Genomic DNA, 20,300 nt, shown 5'->3' with positions numbered 1-20,300 from the left:
TATGGAATCGAACCCTAAATCATATGAAATACATAATTCAAACCCTAAAACTCACCTTGAAGATATGGAATTGTAGATCCTAAGGATTATCGGTCAATTTCAACAGGATGAAAAGAGGATCTGATGTGCTGTAATGTTAGGGTTTGAAGGATGGATAGGTGAAGTGGTGGACTCAGATTGTATAAGCAGAAGGAAGAAGACAATTGAGATCTAGGGTTCATAAAAAAGAAACGTATTTTATTAGTTGAGTTATACCAGGTTAGATATCCACAACACAAAAAATAAAAAAGGAAAAGAAGTAAACGGGATTACGATACCTGCGAATTTACTCCATTAATTTCAGAGGTTAATAGATTATAGAAGTTGAAGAAGGGAAAGAATGAATAACAGGAAGGATTATCACAGTGCGTAAAGGAGAAGAATGAAGAGGCAGTGGAAGAGATGCAGATTTAGGGTTTAGAACATTTAAATACACGGGTCAAAATCCGGATCCCGTGTCTGCCCATATAAAGAAAAAAAGACCCAAAATTTTGGAGCCAAAACCAAATTCTAGAGTGCCTATGGTGATGCCACATCATTTTCCAAGCCCTTATATCATGACACATCAGCCCTTATTTATCATGTTTATATATATATATATATATATATATATAGATATTTAGTTAATGATTGTTGGTTAATGTTATTTAACTTTAATCATTGTATTAACAGTTTAAAAAGAAAGGGAAACAGATTGCGGCATATTGTAATCCAGACGATAGTAAGCGGTTGATATGCGGAACAGAAGTGGAAATGCCAAACGTCTCAACATTTAGACGGAGAACCCGCAGTCGGTTGGTATGTATAGAAAAAGTTCACAACATTTACTTATAAATATTTGTTATACATTAATGGATAAAATATACTACTCTAAATATAATGTGTATCTGTAATAATAAGGTTAACGAAAATGGAATGAGATATGCTAATGCATTGAAGATATTGGATGTTGAACCAAAACGTGTTGCAAGGACAAATAATGTTGAAAAAACTGATAATTATGAATTCACAAAGAAGGGAAAATACCGCATGATATGCTTTTTTACACTAATCATTCATTAAGAGTAAAAGTATAACAATCATAAGCCTGATTTAGCTGTTAGTTCGTATACATGTAGAGAATGCCTGTTGATGTTGTAAGAATTGCCGGATTCAAAAATAAAGTGCATGAGTTAAAAGTGAAGAACATGAATGGAAAAACCATCGATATGAATCTTAGGCGTCAGAAGAATGGAGGTGGTGTAAGGTATGCAATCGAAGGTTGGTCGATGTTCATGAAGGAGAATGGCCTTTGTGCGGGTGACATAATGCACTTCACATTTGTAAGTTCAGGAAATCTCCTGATCTTATCACACATGGATGCAGTTAATGCAGGTTAACAGGTAATCTTATAAGCTAATGTTGAAGGTGTTTGTGAAGACGAAATCATGAGTCTTTTGTGCTACTGATTTTATGTATCTTTTTTTGGACATGCACGTTCTCTTCTTATCATGTTCAATTTTCGTCGTTGGTAGTTTAAGCTTGAAAACAATTAGTGGTATATTATCATGACAGATACCATATTTTTTTAATATAACTAACAATGGTATCGACTATAAATGCTTGTTGATTATCGATGTTCAAATATATATATTTACAAATTAAGATGTGGTTGTTTATATGTGGTTTGCATTTATTATATAAGTTCTAACTCATATTTACTAACAATTTAATGTAACCTTAAATGTTGAAGTAAACAGTAAAGATGAATTCCATAAAAAATCAATGAAGAAAAATAAAAGCTGGAAATTATTATTAAAATACTGAAAGTATAAATTTAAGAATATCTCTTTGTAGACTACATTGGTAATTTTATTAGTAATGTTCCCATCACCGTCTAAATATTAACATCTTTAAGCCATCCATACTTTTGAATCTTGAAAGTGTCACATATACTTGTCTGTGAGTGTTCAATATCTATTCAAAGAACCTTGAAGATGTTTGAAAGTGTGTAAAGTATCTGTATTTATAGACATAAGCTATAACTTATTTATGTAATTAATAATAAAGATTGCTAAAATCAGTTGCAATCAAATTAATGGTCTGAAATATGGAAACAATCTTATATTTATAAGTTTGGGAAATTAAAGAGAATGTGTCAACACTAAAATCGAGTTGCTATAATTACGATATTTCTTAAAATAACTATACAAATGTAACTGGATTGTATAAATATTTAAACAAATGATTAATGTTCATTTCATGAAAAGTAATTCATTAAGGTCAAAAGTAAAATTTAATTTTTCATTTTCTTATTTTTATATTATCGGATGATTAAATTATGATACAATAAATAATAAATGTAGTCTTATAAAATAAGGAATATAACCAAACATGATTTCCAACAAAAAATAGTAAAGAATAGGTCAAAATATCATAATATATAGGGAAACCATAAAAATATATTCAAACATCAAAAATTAAAAACCACAAAACAAAATTCCAATAGTCCAATAACAAATAAATTGTTTTTATTGTAACCACCATTTGCAAAATATCGTTTATCAGTTTTTGCCTAAATCTTCGTCAAGATCATTATTCTCAACACACATGCGAGGCTTACTTGCTGCCGACCCCATTCCCTCTTCAATCACATAAACATCACCAAGGTTACGCTTCAAATCAGAAGATGATTGCTTCAAGTCACCCACGTAATCCTTTGAAACAGGTGTGGAGTTATCCCCAGTGTAAGAATCACCATCCTAAAAAAATAAACAATTTATAATAACACAACTATTAAAAGTATATATCAGTATATTTTTAAAGTTAAACCTTAGAGCATTCACCACCAGCATATTGGAACTCAGACTGACTCATACCGAACGAATCAGAGACATCAAGCTGTAAAAAAATCGAAAGCAACAGACAAATTGTTTAAACATCTTTTAAACGGTTTTGTAAGTGCAAATATATTAATAAAACAATCGCTTACCTGGTCAATTTTCCATTTTTTATTGAGCTCATCCAAGATGTCAACATCGGTGGTAACAACTGATATTCCATAATTCTCCACACCATTGACAATATTAAAGTATGTTACTTTGATCACGAAAGCACACTTTAGGTTAACCAACGTTTCAAATTCAACAGGGTATTCTCTTGGAAGCTCATTTGTCGTGAGTAACTATATTAAAAAGATCTCATATGCGGTTAGAATGTATATATAAAAATCTAATTGAATTAAATATAAAGTAGTACTAAATAGAACCTCGTCCTGAATTTCTATAAGTTCCTTTGCAGTTTTCCCAACAAACTTCAATGGCTCATGGTCAAACAATGTAAGTGTCACCGTACCGGTTGAATCTTGAACCCGAATTGGTATTTTAAACCTTAAAAGCGTATTTAAATAATTAAAAAACATAGACGAATAGATAATATAAACGACGTACATTGTTGAATCAACAATAATAGAATTATGAATAACAAACACTTTACCTGGACAGCGGGAAAAATTCTTTTCCTTGACAATCCTTGTTGGAACATTGATACACCTTCTCATCTCTAACATCACTTGTTCCATCTTCCTTATCATAAGTTTCAAACTTTTGCTCAAGTTTGGACTTGCAATGGTTACACCCATCATAATACCACATCTTATCAGAAACGATTGCTACGATAGTTCCAACAATAACCACTTTCTTTGGCTGTTTAAAGAATTAAAGAAATAAAAGTTCATTAAAATTTTGAAAATAGTTGAAATATAAAACATCAAATGTTAAGGAAAACCTCTATGATTGAGCCAAGATAAGCAATTGGTGAAAAAACATCATTGTTTAAAAATTCATCTTCCACAGAACACATCATATGTGACCCAGCATGGCTACTTGACTCGGTTGAAGCAGCAAGTTTTGAAAGAAACCTATAAATTTTTTTGAAGAAACCAAAATGTGTAATTAACAAAAAATACAAACAAATCATAAAGTTGATACAATTATAAAAATATAAATAAATAATCAGACTCACTTTTCCTTGAACAATAGCATCTCATCAAAATTGTCGTTAATGAAAAGCCGTGAACCATCAAAATTATTAGAAATCCCCCATTTACCTATTTTTAGGTAAAAATAAATTAAACAATCAATCAGATATATATAAAGGAAGAACATCTATCTATATTGTATGGTATAAATTGTGTAATTGATAAAATACCTTTGTATGTCTTAGCAGCACCAAAATGGACAGCAACGACAACATGTGTTTCACGATTTTTACTAACCATGTAAGAATACATGTCCTTAGCGTAATCATCCCAAAGAGCTAAATCGATCCGAACATATCTACAATAGCATATAAGAAAAAAACATAAGTTTAACAAAATTTTATAAAAATTATAACATAATATGGAAAAAATAAATAAACTAAAATTTTAAAACTATATTACTCGAGATCTTGAAGCTTAAGATTGAGACGTTTCCCTTTACTACCATCCTTTTTGTTAGTGTCCTCAATCTTATAACAAACAACAACGTAACCAATGAAATCTAAGAATAAAAGAAAAAAGATGCCAGCATATATAATAACATAAAAACAACTAAATAAAACGTTAAAAAATATTGTGGTATATAAACTTTGTAAATATAAATGAACACACCTACTGGCGTACCCTCCTTGATTCTCTGTGAAACAACATCATCGAAATCAACAAAATTGAAAATGTATTGCGGACCTTCCCATTTACTACACTTTTCCACAAACGTGTGATAGTAAAAAGATAGCTTCTGATTGTTAGGAATAATCTTGAACGATGCAGTGTTCGGAGCAAGAGATGGCCGTTTTATGATAAGGCATTCATCGACATTTAGATGTCTCTCAAACTTTGGAAATAGCTTATGTAAGCAAAAAGCTTGAATCTTGGTACCCTGAGGGTAAATAAATAATAACACGCAAAGGAAATGTTAAAATGAACTCACAATCAGTATAATTAAACGAAAAAAAATTATGGTATTGTAAATATGTAACAAACATAATACAAATAACAAAACGAAATAAATCAAAAAAATTACCATTTCATCCATCAGTATCATATCAATACGATACGTCTCTCTTTCATTACCTCTCATCTTCTTTCTCCACAAACTAACAATCTTCACCTTGATAGTGTAGTTTGTACTAAGAGCATCGATATCGTTCAGCAAGGTGATGTCACCTTGGTTTTCCATTGTAGCTATAAAGACAACAAAAAAAATTAATAGACTGTGGAAAACAAAATAATATGACTTTAAAAACAAACATAGTTTACCTATCCAATGTACATTAACCAAAGAGAGGTTGTTTTTTTTAAATGGAATAATGATTGAAGAACAAATGATCTTTTTATATAAAATTAGAAAAGATAATATTTTTAGTAATATATGATGAAAAATTCAAATCACAAAAAATCGTTTTTAAAAATACCCTAATTAAGGAAACTGTATAGTTTTTAATTAGATAAAACAAATTAACATAAATACAAATTTATAAAAAGAGAAACTGTATAATCATATAACTAATCATATTCATCAAATAAAAAGGATTGACTTTACAAAATTAACTAATCATATAACTAAGATCTGTTAATAATTTGAACGTATACACTTACCAGCTTCTTAGCATCTTCCATCTGAATTAGAGCAGCTATATGTCGATCAAACTTGTAGTCGTCAGTATCCTAAAAAATGACATCATAAATATAAAAATATAAGAATACAACAATGTACTGGTTGTTAAAGTTTGTTAATATATATTAAAACATAGTTACATACATTAAAAAAAGACCCAAAATTTGGAAGTTGAAAGTGACCAACACTATCCCCAGCAACTCCTTCTTCAACATGACTTTCGGTAGTCTGTGGCTTCTCCTTGTGTCTCGACTACAGATAAAAAGTCCACATTAGTAACAATGTTAAATAAAGTTCAACTAATAAGATCGTATCAATCAACTTTAAGAACGAAGGGGCGTTGTTTTTAGGATCCATAACTACAAAGGAAGTAATCAATGTTTTTAAAAAATATAACGGTAATCTATTTATAGAAAGAATGTCTATTTACAGAAACCGAATAATAATTCCGAATACAAAAAATTAAACTTAAAACAGTAATTTTTTTATAGAAACAAAAAAAATTTTAAAAAGAAATTAAAGGTATCCTTAAAGAATTAATAACTAACTAAATAGAAAAAAATATAATTGATAAAACAAACCATATGAACTTCAAAATATAATCACATAAACTTTCAAAATAAAGCATGAAGACAAAACTTAAAACCAAAGACTATAGATATCAATAAACAAACAACACCAAGAAAATTGAACTAACCTGTTTTGGTTGACGAACACTCCGAGTTCGATTGTCACAAAAGATGGAGGGTTCACCATGAGAAAAACAAACCATAAATCATTCAGAACATATATTATTAATTTTTGAAAAAAAAACCCGAACAGAAAGGATAAAATCAAATATTACAAACTTAAAAAAGAGAAAACAACTATAACATTCAACTAACCTCTGTTGTTTGTTCAATGATCATTTTTCCGATTGTTATCCAAGATTTAGGGATTCACATGAAAATCAAAATAAACCAAAATCAGCAAGTTTGATAAATGCCCAAGAAATGATTAACGTTCATAGATATTACATAAATCAGAGAATGTAGATGATGATAACAAACCTCCGATCTTGATATTGTTTGCAAAAAAACAGTGATTAAATCGGATAATGTATATCATAAAGAACAACACAAAAAAGACAGAGAAATCTTCAAAAATTGGGATTAAACACTTACAATACATAATAATCTAATATAGAAACAATTTATTTATAGAAACAAAATCAATATTCCGGAAAAACATATCAGACCATAAATAAAATAAAATACACAAAATCTTTAATGGATTGGTAATTAATACAATACAAAATTTATTACTAACAAAAAAAACGTAATCTGTTTATAGAAACAATGTCTAATTACAGAAACTGAGTTAAAATCTAAAACAAAGAATAGTCAAAACTGGAATACCTTGTATAATCGAGGAAACAAAAAAAATCCTCCCAAATGAGATTGAATCGAAATAAAAAAAGGATTCCGTTATCACCTACAAAACTTTAACAATCAAAAAACCAAAACTAAAAGAGTTAATTCGTACCCATTGATGGTGAATTCTGGATCGATGAACAATGGAGAATACCATGTTGATGATGGCTATGGTGGCGGTAGATTAGGGTTCTGTTTGAAAAAAGGAAATAGAATGAATGAAGAGTAATAGAACAAATCTCGTTTTGATTAAGAAAATAATCAACATCTTGTACTCTCATCTGAATAAACAACATACCTGCAATTTTTATGTTCGGGTCTGAAAGAAAATAATCGTTGATGAAGTTAATAACAAAATAATTAGTAGCGAATAAAAAAAAAAGATTCAGAAACATCTAAATAACATATAAAAACAGTTGCAACCTTGGATCTCTGTCGAATGTTTCAAAGAATCAAGAACACCATTAGGTTAAAGTGATAGAAGATGATTGTCGGTATGTGAGATTTTGCGGAACTGATAGGTTTGATGAAATACATTTACCTCTAATTCTTGAAAGATTCGTCACCTAAGTGATGATCGGCTATAGTATTTTGATGATCGGAGATGGTATGTTGATTTAGGGGTTGTAATCGAATATGGTAGGTAGAAGAGAGAGAACAGAGAGAGAGAAAGGATCCGAATTCAATATGGGTTATTTGGATAACTCGAAAACCGGCCCATTCAAATCCGGATCCCGTGTATCTTTGGTTTTTTGGTTTGTGTTTTGTGAAACTTGGTTTGTTTATATAGAATTACATCAATTCCCTCTCAAAATCAAACTCCACTAAACCAATGGTTGCCACATCATCAAAATGGCTTCACCATTCAAGGACACATAGCCCACATCATCTCATTTATTAATATATATAGATTATTAATTTATTCTTATAATTAATTCATCTGGTTAACTTATTTGGCGGTATAATTTCTAAAATATAACGTTTTATAAAATAATAAATATGTCATTGGAACGAGAATATTTTTGTCTATATTTGGGCCTAAGTTTCATTAAAAATAGAGTAGGTTCAAAATACAATGTATTTTTATAATTTAATTAGTATACTGTTACTAGGCATGTCTAGGTACTTCATATTTCTTACAGTTAACTTACCCGTAATATATCCGTCTAGTTATATGAAAATTTTTATATATTTTTATTTTATTAGAAAGGTCACCCATATACAGGCTAATTAATTAATATAATATTTCAACCAACTATATAAAATATTGTTTAAAACTATTTGGGTTGAATATTTATATTAAAAATAAACTAGTTACTAGTGGTAAATAAAGTTAACCAAACCTATAATTCTAATATAAAAATAGGAATGTTACACGGAGTCCAGTGCTTTTCTCGGTTATCATCCCTGACTGCCTTTCGATAACCAATTCTGTCGATTGTTTCTCGCGCGTCTTCTCTATAGCGCGGCCTTTCATCGTAACCCCTTGATCTTCCGGATTTCCAATCGTGACCTTTGTTCTTATTGCGCTTGTTGTTGTCGCGCGAACTCCCCTTGGAAAATCGATCCTCAGTATAAGATCTCTTGTTGCCGGCCAATGACTTTTCAGTTTGCGCAACTATTTTGGCAGCTTCCATGAGCTTATCCCACTGTTTGGGCATTCCATCCTTTCCTGTGATAGTCCTGATGAGGCTATCACAACAAATAGCTTTCTTGAAATGAGCGCGCATGAGTTGTTCGTTTACGTCACCAATTTCTAAGCACTCTTTGTTAAAGCGAGTGATGAAATCTTCTAAACCTTCGTTCTCTTGGCGCCAAATGTCCATGACTTCAGCTGTGTCGCGCTGGTAACGTCTTTGCTGACTGAAATGATTCACAAACTGTGTTCTGAAATCGACCCATGATTCAATCTTTCCTGGCGGGAGGCTGTCGAACCAGGCGCGAGCAGCTCCCGTGAGAGTTTGGATGAACAGGTGGCACCACATAGGCATGTTCCAACCTCCCATGCAACCAACACTTGTGAATACTCTGACGTGATCATCAGGATCAGTCAGCCCATTGGACTTTCAACTGTGGGTGGTAATTTTTCTCGTGATCACGGCGCTAGAGCGATCTTTGGAATAAATTTTGAATGTTCTGCGGCTTCAGCTGGACGGTATGCGAGGCGAAAATCTCGCTCTGCTTCTTCGGTGTAACCAACGTGTTGCCTTGGCTTGTAATATTCATGATTTCTTGGCAAGCGATTGAAAACCGAAGACCCTTCGTCATCTTGCCAAGTTCAGTCATCTGGATCTGTGTCATTCCATTCATTATTCATATTGCGCGGCGTTAGCCGGCTATGAACTGGACCTCTCTGGATGTTGGACGGGTGATCATAATAGCTGTAGGTTTCTCCCCGTGTGTCGCGCGTTTCATGCACGCTTGGTCTTCTCGTAGGGGGAGGTGTGTTGATTCTTCCTTGAAGGTTTTGTTGTGGGGGTGCCTGGCGCGCCCCCTGACTTTGACCTTGAGGAGTAATCAAAGAAGGTTCTGCCTATAAAACTGTTTGACGTGCGCTCAAAGATTGATACGCGGCATTGATGGTAGCGATTTGTTTGGCGTACCAAGAGGCTGGAGTTTCGCCTTCTGGTAGCCCTAATAGCGTCGAAATGTGCTGAGGTGGAGCTGGGTTTGAAGGTCCAGCACCATTGTTTCCTGGGGTTACTGTCAGAGCGATGCAAGTGAAGCTCGCGCGGGGTCCCCCAATGTTGGTTACTTCGATTTCACCGATTTCTTCCACATGTTGGGCTTGGACGTTTGGATCGTCCTCCCCCAAAAATGCATTAGAGTTTGCTCCGAAACCAAACTCATGAAAGATTCCTTGACCAACCATGGATCGAAGGAAAACACAACGAAAGCTCAAGAAAAAGAAGATGAAAGTGATTTTGTAGAAAACCGGTGGGCGCCAATGAAGAAACACGTAACTAATTTTATTGGTAATTAGTTTGGTTTATGTTTCAACCATAAGGGTTAATCTTCTTTGGTTTCCTGAGCTGCTTAATGACCGATTAATCCTGCAAAACAGAAACACCGTTAGCTCGTTTAGAGGGGAATATGGGGGTTTCCCTCTTAACCAGACTCCGGCGTGAGAATAAGTATCTGCTTTGAGGAGATTTAAGTGAGTAAAGAGTGAGAGTAAAGGGAATAGAATGGTTTAACCTGTGACCGAAGGGTCCTATTTATAGTCAGAGAGGTGTAAGAGGGTGTGGGCTGATGGGCCTTGGGCCGGAAGGCGACAACATAGCGGATATGCTCTTTGTCTCATTGGTGTCGACCGTTAGTGGCTTCTAGAAGTTTTCCGGTGCTGGCGCACGGTGATTGGAGCCACGTGTCATGGTTGTCGGCCTCGTTGTCCCTCTGCCATCAGCAGGTGAGTGGAGATCATGGGGCAGTTGTCTCTGCCCTGTGATTGGTGCCACGTAGTCGTCCTTTAGTACTTTCTGTCTCCTGCACGTCAGACGATTGTGGAGCACGATTGAGCAGAGCCTGAAGGGCAAGGATTGGCCCTTTTCTTCTGCCACTTGTACCCCTGTGTGCCCTTCTAGAGTGGTCATGCGTTATAGATCTTGCGCGGCCTCTGCTGAGCATGTTATCAGCCCGCGCATGATTACAGGTGTTGGAGACACATCCAGAATGCTAAGTGTTGAGATTAAGTCTGTCTCTTGTTTAGACCTCGCGCGAGGTCCATAATGGCGAAGTAACTCGCGCGAGGTTGGGATTGAACACGTTTCTGACTAAGGAGTATGGTCCTGCGCGCGGCTTGGAGGAAGGACTGCGTGGCTTTTTTGGAACCATACCCCTTCACTTACTTTATAAGAGAACTTGTGTTCTAAGGTTATTGCTTCACTTTATAAGTGAACTTCTGTTCTAAGTTTAATGCTTCAACAGTTCAACGCACCCTCCTATATATAGGAAATTAGGAACCTATTTGTTTTTATTTTATTTAAATTCTACATACTCTTAAAGTAGAAAGTCGGTGGCCAATGCCACCGACAAAAACAAGTTGTCTGTCTTTTTGCGCTTTGATTTTGTGGTACTATCCTTTATACCCCTAACTTTGTTATAGTTTCTTTTTAACCCTCAACTTTGTCAAAGCCATTCTTACTTAAGTTTAAGGAATTTAATTTTTAACCCTATAACTTTTTATGAACTTTGTAAAATGTCACTTTGACCCCTCGAGAGTTTATGCCTTGACGGTATAAATTCAATTTAGTCGGGTCACATATAATACATTATGATTGTACATTATAAACTCGATTTGTGTTATGTTTTGATCCAATCGCAATGCGGCTATATGTTACGTTGAGTTCAACCGGATACGTCGAAACGTGTGTTTTCATAAGGTTAGCGCATCACATAACGCTTTGACTAACCCATTCGATGTTTGCAATGTATTCGCGCCGCAACGCGCGCAGGCCTTATTACTAGTTGAGTATTAATAATGAACTCTAATACTTCTCATTACTCATTATGTACACAACACAACTTTCATGCCTGACTAACACGTTTTTCATGTTGCAAGCACAGAAATGTCATGTGCTTTTCTACCCTTTTTTTTATAGAAAAACTAAATAAGCGGATGCATTTAGTTTTTACCATACCTTATACTGGTACCGTCAAACAAAACAGTACATTATACTGGTACCGTCAAACCAAGACAATACAAACCGAACAACTTCAGCACACTTGCATCAGATTTTATTTTTGGTTTTCGATTGATTTAAAAACGCGTTGATATCCTTTTAGGCATATAACGACTTTGTTTTTTTGGCTTTTTTTTGTTTGCGATATCGAGTAAGGTACCTGTACTATAATGATCTGGTCCGATTTCGATATAATTACCATTGTAATGCACAGGAGAATTATACTAGTTATTACTAATGATTATGTTCATTAAAAAGTAGGTTTAAGCTACTTATTTGGCATATGTTAATTTTTGTTTTTCAAAAGGCAATTTTTAAATAAAATAACCAATTTGATTGTTTTAGTGATTAATCTAGAAGAGTGTAAAACAAAAAATTTACTCTGCTAAAGCAATTGTAATAAAATTTTTGGACTTTCTAATTTGTCTTCATTTAATAAATTTTTCTTAATCAATATATTATTTAATGCAAATTAGATTATTTGAATTCATCACATGCCCAAACCTCAGGATGATTTTGACAAATTTACTCTAAATACTATTTAAATTAAATATTATCTTAGTTGAATTTGAATTTTTAAGTATATAACTACTAAATATTTACAAAATAATAATAATAGTACCTAAATATAATTAGTATTTAAGGCATGTAAGTTACATTGCTCTAAGACTAGAAGGTATGGGGGCCGGCTTGGCCCGGCTTGGCCCGGCGCCGGACCCCCACACCGCCCCCCTGGCTCGGCTCCCGTCACAAACGGCCACCCACCGCCGGGTGTGCCGCTCCAAAATTCAAAAAAGTAGCCGTTAAACGGCTAGATTTATTAAAAAAAAAATTCATTTTTTTTCTATAAAATCACCCACTTTCAATATTATTTCCCCACTTTCAACCCAAAACCCTCTCACTTTTATACCAATTTCTCCCTACTTTTATAAAAAAAAATATCTTTTTACTCACAATGGCTTCTAATCCTTGGTGGCCCTCGTCTTCGGATGACGAAGAGGAGATGTTTTTCGCAAACGCTGTACTACGGGCGGGACAGATTTTAATCGAAGAGGAAGAGGAAGAGGAAGAAATTGGTGAAAATGTTATTACCACACGAATACGCATTAACAGAGACCGCCAAGGTTTTCATTACAAAATTTCATTGTCCTTATTTTTTTTTTAACTCGTACTTATATATTATATACGACAGGAGCGCACGACAAATTGGTGAACGATTATTTTTCGGATGAGCCACTTTACAACGCCGACATTTTTAGACGCAGGTTCCGAATGAGTCGCCGCTTATTCACAAGGATTGCCAATGATTTGGCGGGTTTCCGGGAATGCTTGGTAGCATTGATTGTATGCATTGGGGGTGGCATAATTGCCCGACTGCGTGGCGCGGCCAATATACGCGAGGTGATCACGGATATCCAACCGTGATACTTGAAGCTGTGGCATCACAAGATTTGTAGTATTTTTATTTAAATTTTGAATACTTTTTATAAAAAAAAAAGTTAAATAAATAAAAGTAAAACAATTAAAATGAATTAAACAATAAAAAATATTTGGTGGGGCCCCATCCTCCATCCCCCTCCATCTTCAATTTGGCTCATCCCATGCTAGCCGCATATGTGGCGCCTACGTGGAGGCTCATCCCCATGGGGATGAGCCAAACCATACCTTCTAGTCTAAGAGCCTTGGTGACACCCGTCACATCGTGTGAGCCAACTCACTAGGTTTAACTTAAGTATGATTTTATTTAAATACATAATATATAATTATTAATTACTTATAATAACAACAACAACCCAATTTTATTCGGCGTTTAAGGCAGGTCGGGTTCTCCAAAATAGCCTTGGTGACATTCGTTACATCACACAATATTATCATATTTAAATACTTAACTATATAATTACATAATATTTTCATAGTTATAATGATACTTACTACTAATTACATTATCCAAATATAATCCGTGTTTAAGGCATGCCAAAAGAGCCTTGGTAACATCCACCACATCGCTAGCACCCATATATATACACGTTTATGAAAATGTCCTCTTTTTTTATTGTAGACAACAATAGAAAGGTACATAAATTTATACTACTCGTTCTTCTTGTACATATTTGTAATTAGCACAAGGTACAATTGTGCACGCACAAAGATATTGGCTCATCAAATGATAATAGAGGCAAAGAACGTTCCGATTATTAAGAATTTCCTCTTAAACTCTTAGGTTACATTGCTATTTTTGTTGATATGTATGGGCGCATTTATTCAAATTGCACTAGAACCACTTAAGGAGTTAAAAGAAAAATGTACTTTTATCTAGCGATATATTGAAATTATATCCGCTTGTTGTTACTTGACTTATCCTTTCTTGTGGGGGTTCCATAATCCGTCATCAAGCCACAATCATGTACCTTGACTGTGTAACTAGACAACGATATCGCCATACTAGACTGTATTTATCTGGATTTAGATTGTAAGAGGCGTTTGTATCGGTCCTAGTATTGTATTGTTGGGTTGTGGTTGATAAATGGGTAAAAGCTTTTTGTTTGAAGTGTTTAATATGTGTTTTTATTTGATTTTGGCGTGGAACACATTTACTTTCCACGTGCTTATGGTTTTCAGGTGTAAACATATTAAAGATATGTTCCGGGAGCATTTGGATGCACGTGAATGAAAGTTGGAGGGCTAAAAGTATCAATGTATGAAAGAAAGACAAAGATCATGCCAAATAGGACTATGACATACGTTAAGCTGATACTAGCGTATGTTATTTGGGGGGGGGGGTTATGGAACTCGCGTATGAGGAACCATAGCTCAGAAGAAACAACATACCATATTGGGTCATTGGCATATGCTACGTAGCGGGCGGCGTACGTTACTTCGCGAGCAGACTTTTTCAGAATTAAAAATTTTTGTCACCTGTTTTAAGAATGAATATTTTTTTTTGAACGGCAAATCGCTTTATATATAAATATAAAGAGCCAGCAAGAAACTGGGAAACTACAAAACAAAAAACAAGACAACAAGAACAGAAAAACAGAAAAACAAGACAATTACATCAGATCTGCCACATCAAAAGACAACCAGTTCTCCCAGCTAGGCTTGTTCAATTTCGACCGATTGCATATCCAAATATAAGAGTCCTCTTTTACAAGGTCCACCGTCTTCATAATCGGAATAAAGCAGTCGTCGAAAACCTTCGCATTTCTCGCGCTCCAAATCGTAGCAATACAGACCAAGTTAACAATTCTTTTCCAAACCCTACTACCCGGGCTCTCTTTGACGTAAGCAAGAAGATCCGCAAGCGAGTAACACTCCATCGGAAACTGAAGAAACACTGAACTGATTAAGGTTGCTAATCAGTTTGGGAATAAGCGACTGTTTTGAGAATAAGCGACTGTTTTGAGAGTAATGAAGTGCTAAGAGTGAGAGTAGAGGGAATAGAATGTTTAACCTGTGGAATGAGGTCTCTATTTATAGCCGGAGAGGTGTAAGAGGATATGGGCTGATGGGCCTTGGGCCGGAAATGGACAGCATAGCGGATATGCTCCTTGCCTTGCTGGTGTCGACCGTTTAGTGGCTTCTAGAAGTTCTTTGGTGCTGGCGCACCTTGATTGGAGCCACGTGTCATTGTTGTCAGCCCTGCTGTCTTTCTGCCATCAGCAGACAAGTGGAGATCGTGGGACAGTTGTCTCCGTCCCCTGATTGGTGCCACGTAGGCGTCCTTGGGTACTTCTCGTCAGACGATCGTTGCGCATGATTGACCAGAGCCTGCTGGACGCTCATTGGCTCCTTTTACTGCCACTTGTACCTTGTGTACCACCGGAGGTGGACTTGCGCTCCCCTCCTGTGTGGTTCTTGTTGGGCATCTAACTAGCCCGCGCGGGGGTAGCATGTCCATGTGTTCCATTATTTTATGCTAAGTGCTGATATCTTAGCTTCTTGTGGTCTATGCCTTACGCGATACAAATCGGGAAGTGGTGTAAGTCGCGCGTGGCTCTCGGTAGGAAGTTTATTAAAATAAGGAGTATGGTCTCACGCGCAACCTCAGAAGAGGTTTGCGCGGCTTTTTGGGACCATACCCCTTCAAGTCCCCCCAGTCCAGTGCTGCACCATGCGCGACGCAAGTGGTTGGAGCTCTTGACTTAGAAAAATAATAGTAGGGGAATGCTCTCTTGATTTTGGTTGGTGTGGCGCGTTGTAAAATTGTTGTTTTCAACTGCGCAGCTTATCCAGGCAGGTTCCAAGTGGTTCATTGGGTATCTGATCGGGCGCGAGGTGTTGCTAAGGCGGTGTTAGCTTGCGCGGCCCTGGTAACTTTTGCCTGAAGTTACTTGTAATTTTTTTGGCGGGAAACTTCGAAATTTGAACTCTGGCAAGTTGGTAGGATAAGTCGTTGAGTGCGACGTTTGAGTTGACCCCTGGCACGGGTGTCATCATGCCAACTGCGGCGGTTGCACTTCGTGTCAGGAGAGTGAGGCCCACGCGCGCGTGGTAACCGTCACCCCTGCTTTTCCGCTTAACGTGGCAGCCTCTCGTTGGCTAGCCTAGCGGCGAATACGGCACGCTTACCCATTGCATTAAATGCGATGGGTATATATATCTGAAGGGATGTGAGAAGGCTCTCACTTCTCTCTTCTTTGCTTTCTACTTTCCTCTCGTCTCTTTGAATCTTCAAGATTTTTCTTCAAATCTTCAAGAGTTCTTCCGATCTTCAAGAGAGTTTCTTCAGATCTTCAAGTTTTTCTTCAAAAACTTTTTCTTGTTACAATGACTGAAGAACACCATGAGGCTGTTTCTACCGAGGAGGGTCCGGTTCCTGTCCTCAAGTGGGATCTCGGCCTATTTGAACAATTTGTTCGAGGCTTCCGGTTCCCACCGGAGTGGGATGCTCGGTACCCGGCTCAGGGCCAGACCGCCGCCGACGCACCGCCGGGTTACATTACCCTATATGAAGACTTTTTCCTTCAGGGTAACTTTAGGTTACCGGCGACTAACTTTCTGGGAAACATCTTGCACTTTTACAACTTTCACCTTTCCCAGATGAGCCCTCCTGGGATGGTTCGGGTTCGTCACTTTGAATTTCTATGCCGATCTCATGGTATTGAGCCGACTGTCGAGAAGTTCCGGGCTTTTTATCAGTTGCAAAGAACGATGGGTTTCTTCTCTTTTGCCAGCCGTGGTGCTGCAAAGAAGATCTTACTAAATCCTCCTAAGAGTTTTCACGATTGGAAACCCAAGTTTTTCTTCATTAGGGAGGAGGTGCTTCTGATTGCCATGCCATTCAGGGACTGGACTGAGGCTGTTTTGAAGGAGGATCTTCCAATCCCCAAGCAAGCACTGTGGTACCAACAATTAACCCCTACCCCTAATCGGGTGTTTGGGGAAAATGTGTTGGTAGCTGCGCAGATGAGTGACCGGTGGTCACCCGACAGCAAAGAGGTCCCTGTCTTGAAGATTGGCGATCAGGGTTAGTGACTTTCTTCCTCTCCTTTGATTCAAGTTTGTTTTTATCTTACATAGTATATTCTGACGTGTAGATGCGCAACTATATCAAGCTGCATTCGCCACTTTTGCTGGATCAATGGGCGTGCGCCCGCTGCGCGAGGATGAAGAGAGCTGGTATGAGCAGATCAGGGGCAACTTCATGTACCCTGTTGCTGATGCATTTGCCGCGTCGCCAATTGCAACAGAAGGTGCGCAATTCCCTAAACCTCGTCCTTTACGCTCTGTGACTCCTGCTGGAAAAGAGGTTCTTTATCTTTCCAGCGAGGAGTCTGTAGGGTCTTCAAACGGCGAGCTAAGTTCGTGGTCTAATATATTTGCAGGTGTGTTGCGCGACCTGGGGATTGACCCAGAAGAGAAGAAGAAAAAACCCGTGAAGAAAAAGAAAACAGTTAAAGCGGGTCCGGAGGTGACCAGTAAGGGGGCTGGTAGTAGTCGCGCAACCGCTGCCGCTGTTAAAGGTACTCTTCGCCTTCGCCAGAGTGACTTAAACGATTATGTGATAATAAGTGACTCACTTGAAGGCTTATCACGCGCAGCTGATGTAAAGACTGGAGCGGGTAGCTCAAAGAGTTCTGGAAGCGCGGGTTCTCGTAACCCTGATGCTGGCGCGACCCCTTCGGTGCATGAAGAGGAAACTGAAGAAGAAGAAGAAGATGCTGCTGCCCAGTTGGTTGGCAGAAAAAGAGTTAGGAGTGAGACCACAGCTGGTGTGGGCTCTGCGCTGATTGTTGACGTGCTTCCCTTGGTTGGGAAGACGAGCAAACTGCGCTCTTTGTACAAGTTCTCTCCTGGTAAGCTCCTGATTTCTCTCCCTTTATTTATCTTCCTTGCTTAATTATTTGTTTTCTTTCCTGCAGAGATCAAGAAGAAGACCCCTGAGAAGGGGGTCACGTTTACTGAGCCAGAGTCGAAGAGGTCGAAAATTACGATCAAGTCTTCTCAGACTGCTGGTGATGAGTCTGCTAAAGAGAAGCATATTGCTGAACAAGACGTGGCGAAGGCTGTTGACGCGCAGCGAAAAGCTGAGGAACGTCGTAAGGAGGAAGAGAAAAAGAAGAAAGCTGAAGAGGATAAGAAGAAAAAAACTGAGGAAGAGAAAAAGAAAGTTGAAGAGGATAAGAGGAAGAATGCTGAGGAGGAGAAGAGAAAGAAGGCTGGGGAGAAGAGAGCCTTCGAGTTGGAGAGGGAGCGAGAACAAAAGAAGGCTATGGACAAACCTGTCAATGTTCAAGGGGCTGAAGTCGTCAAACCTGCCCACCTCGCGCATGCTGAGGCCCATGACCGTTCAAAGATACATACTTCCAAGGGGTCGAGTCGGTATACCTCTAGTGGTGCGAGCTCTGGTGGAGCTGGGGGCTATAACCCAAACGTCATTGGGGCGAAGGACACCGTTGGTGATATATATTATAAGAGTTTTACCGAGGAAGAACGCGGTGATGCCCCTCACCAAGCTCCCTGGAGTTTGAAGCAGAAGGACACATTTCAGGAATTCAGGCCCTGCCGTGATTGGTTTTTGAACTCGTTTACTCCTGGAGAGGTTAACCGGCAGAGGGCGAAGACCCATGAAATGTTGTATCGAACCTTCGTGCTTGGAGAAGCTAATGCTCGCGCCGCCAACCATCAGATTGTTCGCGAGTGGTGAACGATGGTTAGGGAGCGGGCAGACTGGGAGGGTTATCGCGAGCGGATGCTAAAGCGTATCGCTGAGTTTGAGAAGTCCAAGGCCATCTTTGATGAGGAGAAGGCCAAGTTTGATGCAGACAAGAAGGCCGAGGAATGGGGGCGCGAGGGCCTTAAAAATAAACTCCACACTGCTGAACAGCAATTGGCCAAGGAGAAGGCCGAGTTCAAGCGTATATGTGAGAAGGATAATGAGTGCGCCTTCGCGGCTCGGAACAAGATTGTTGATCTTGAAGCAAAAGTTGCTGAGCTGACTGCGAAAGTTGAAGATGCGCAGGCTGAGAAGGCTGCCACGCAGCAGATGGAGGTTAGTTTACCACTTTACTTTTCCTTGCTATGTTGTCTACAAAGTGGCTTAAATCTTTTGTCGCTTTTCAGGCTGAGTTGGCTGAGACAAAGGTGCAACTATCCAGCAAGGATAAGGATCTCCGGGCCAAAGATGTCGAGATCGCTGAGCTTAAACGCCGTCTGAATGATCAGATTGACAGATGCGAGTCCTTGGAGATCGACATCGAGGCGGAGAGGGTTAAGGCTGCCACTGCTGAAGAGGCGCGTGCTGTCAGCGCTGCTGCTCTTAATGTGGCTCAGACCAACTACTCAGAGGCCCAGGGCATCGTTGACACGCTTGCGTCTGAGGCTGAATGGATGCGCACTCGTGGAGTAGTGCTGGTAAGTTTGTACTTGCATAGTTTTGCATGCCTGATTTGCTAGCTGGACCTAATATGCGGTTCCCGTTATAGGTTGCCAACTCTATCCTCAATGCTGGCGAGCTGGATCGCGCTGTAGCTGCTCTTACGGATTCTGTTCGCGCAGTGGGTCATCGAGGGGGCTATCTGGAATGTGCCCAACACGTTGAGGAGATGCTAGGACAAGAGTTTGATGTGAGCCATTGCTCGGTGACCGACCAGGCGAATGCTGCGCTTACGCGTGCTGAGGATGCTTATGACAACCTTACTTTGCCTGTGATGGATTTGGTCGTGGAAGCTTTAAAGAAAGACGACTGGTGTCAGCGTCTTAAGGCCATTCTTGATTCTCCAGTGACTGTGGAGTTATCGGATGAGGAGGAAACAGTTGGCGATGATGGTGGAAATGGCGACGGCGATGGAAATGGTGGTGATGATGGAACTGATAATGATGGCGATGATGATGGAAATCAACATGATGAACTAGAATAGGTGTTGTCGATAGGCTTTGCCTTGTAATTTTTTGCATTTTGACTGTACAATGTTGCGTTGTTGCGCATGTTTTATATGACATTAAGTGTGTTTGTTCATTCCCGTTACAATTATTGCACTGTTTGTCAAAAACTTAGGTTAAATTAGCTCGAATAAACGGAAGTCTCTTCA

The 20,300-nt window shown here is 38.0% G+C and overlaps 2 protein-coding genes across 2 annotated transcripts; both read right to left on the bottom strand.

The window, feature by feature from the left end:
* Positions 1 to 2,914: 2,914 nt before the first annotated feature.
* Positions 2,915 to 3,931, bottom strand: LOC110868855. Its single transcript, XM_035975065.1, has 4 exons — positions 3,805 to 3,931; positions 3,514 to 3,722; positions 3,287 to 3,407; positions 2,915 to 3,202 (listed from the first exon to the last, which is right to left on the bottom strand). Exons 1-4 carry the CDS (start codon positions 3,880 to 3,882, stop codon positions 2,915 to 2,917), a joined length of 696 nt encoding a protein of 231 aa, XP_035830958.1. The 5' UTR covers positions 3,883 to 3,931.
* A 4,499-nt stretch (positions 3,932 to 8,430) lies between these two features.
* On the bottom strand, positions 8,431 to 9,078 carry LOC110867043. Its single transcript, XM_022116189.1, has one exon. It carries the CDS (start codon positions 9,076 to 9,078, stop codon positions 8,431 to 8,433), a length of 648 nt encoding a protein of 215 aa, XP_021971881.1.
* Positions 9,079 to 20,300: the final 11,222 nt, after the last annotated feature.

Source organism: Helianthus annuus, chromosome 7 (assembly GCF_002127325.2).
Source record: "Helianthus annuus cultivar XRQ/B chromosome 7, HanXRQr2.0-SUNRISE, whole genome shotgun sequence".
NCBI classification, from domain to species: domain Eukaryota; kingdom Viridiplantae; phylum Streptophyta; class Magnoliopsida; order Asterales; family Asteraceae; genus Helianthus; species Helianthus annuus.
This window is presented reverse-complemented; position numbering and strand designations above follow the sequence as displayed.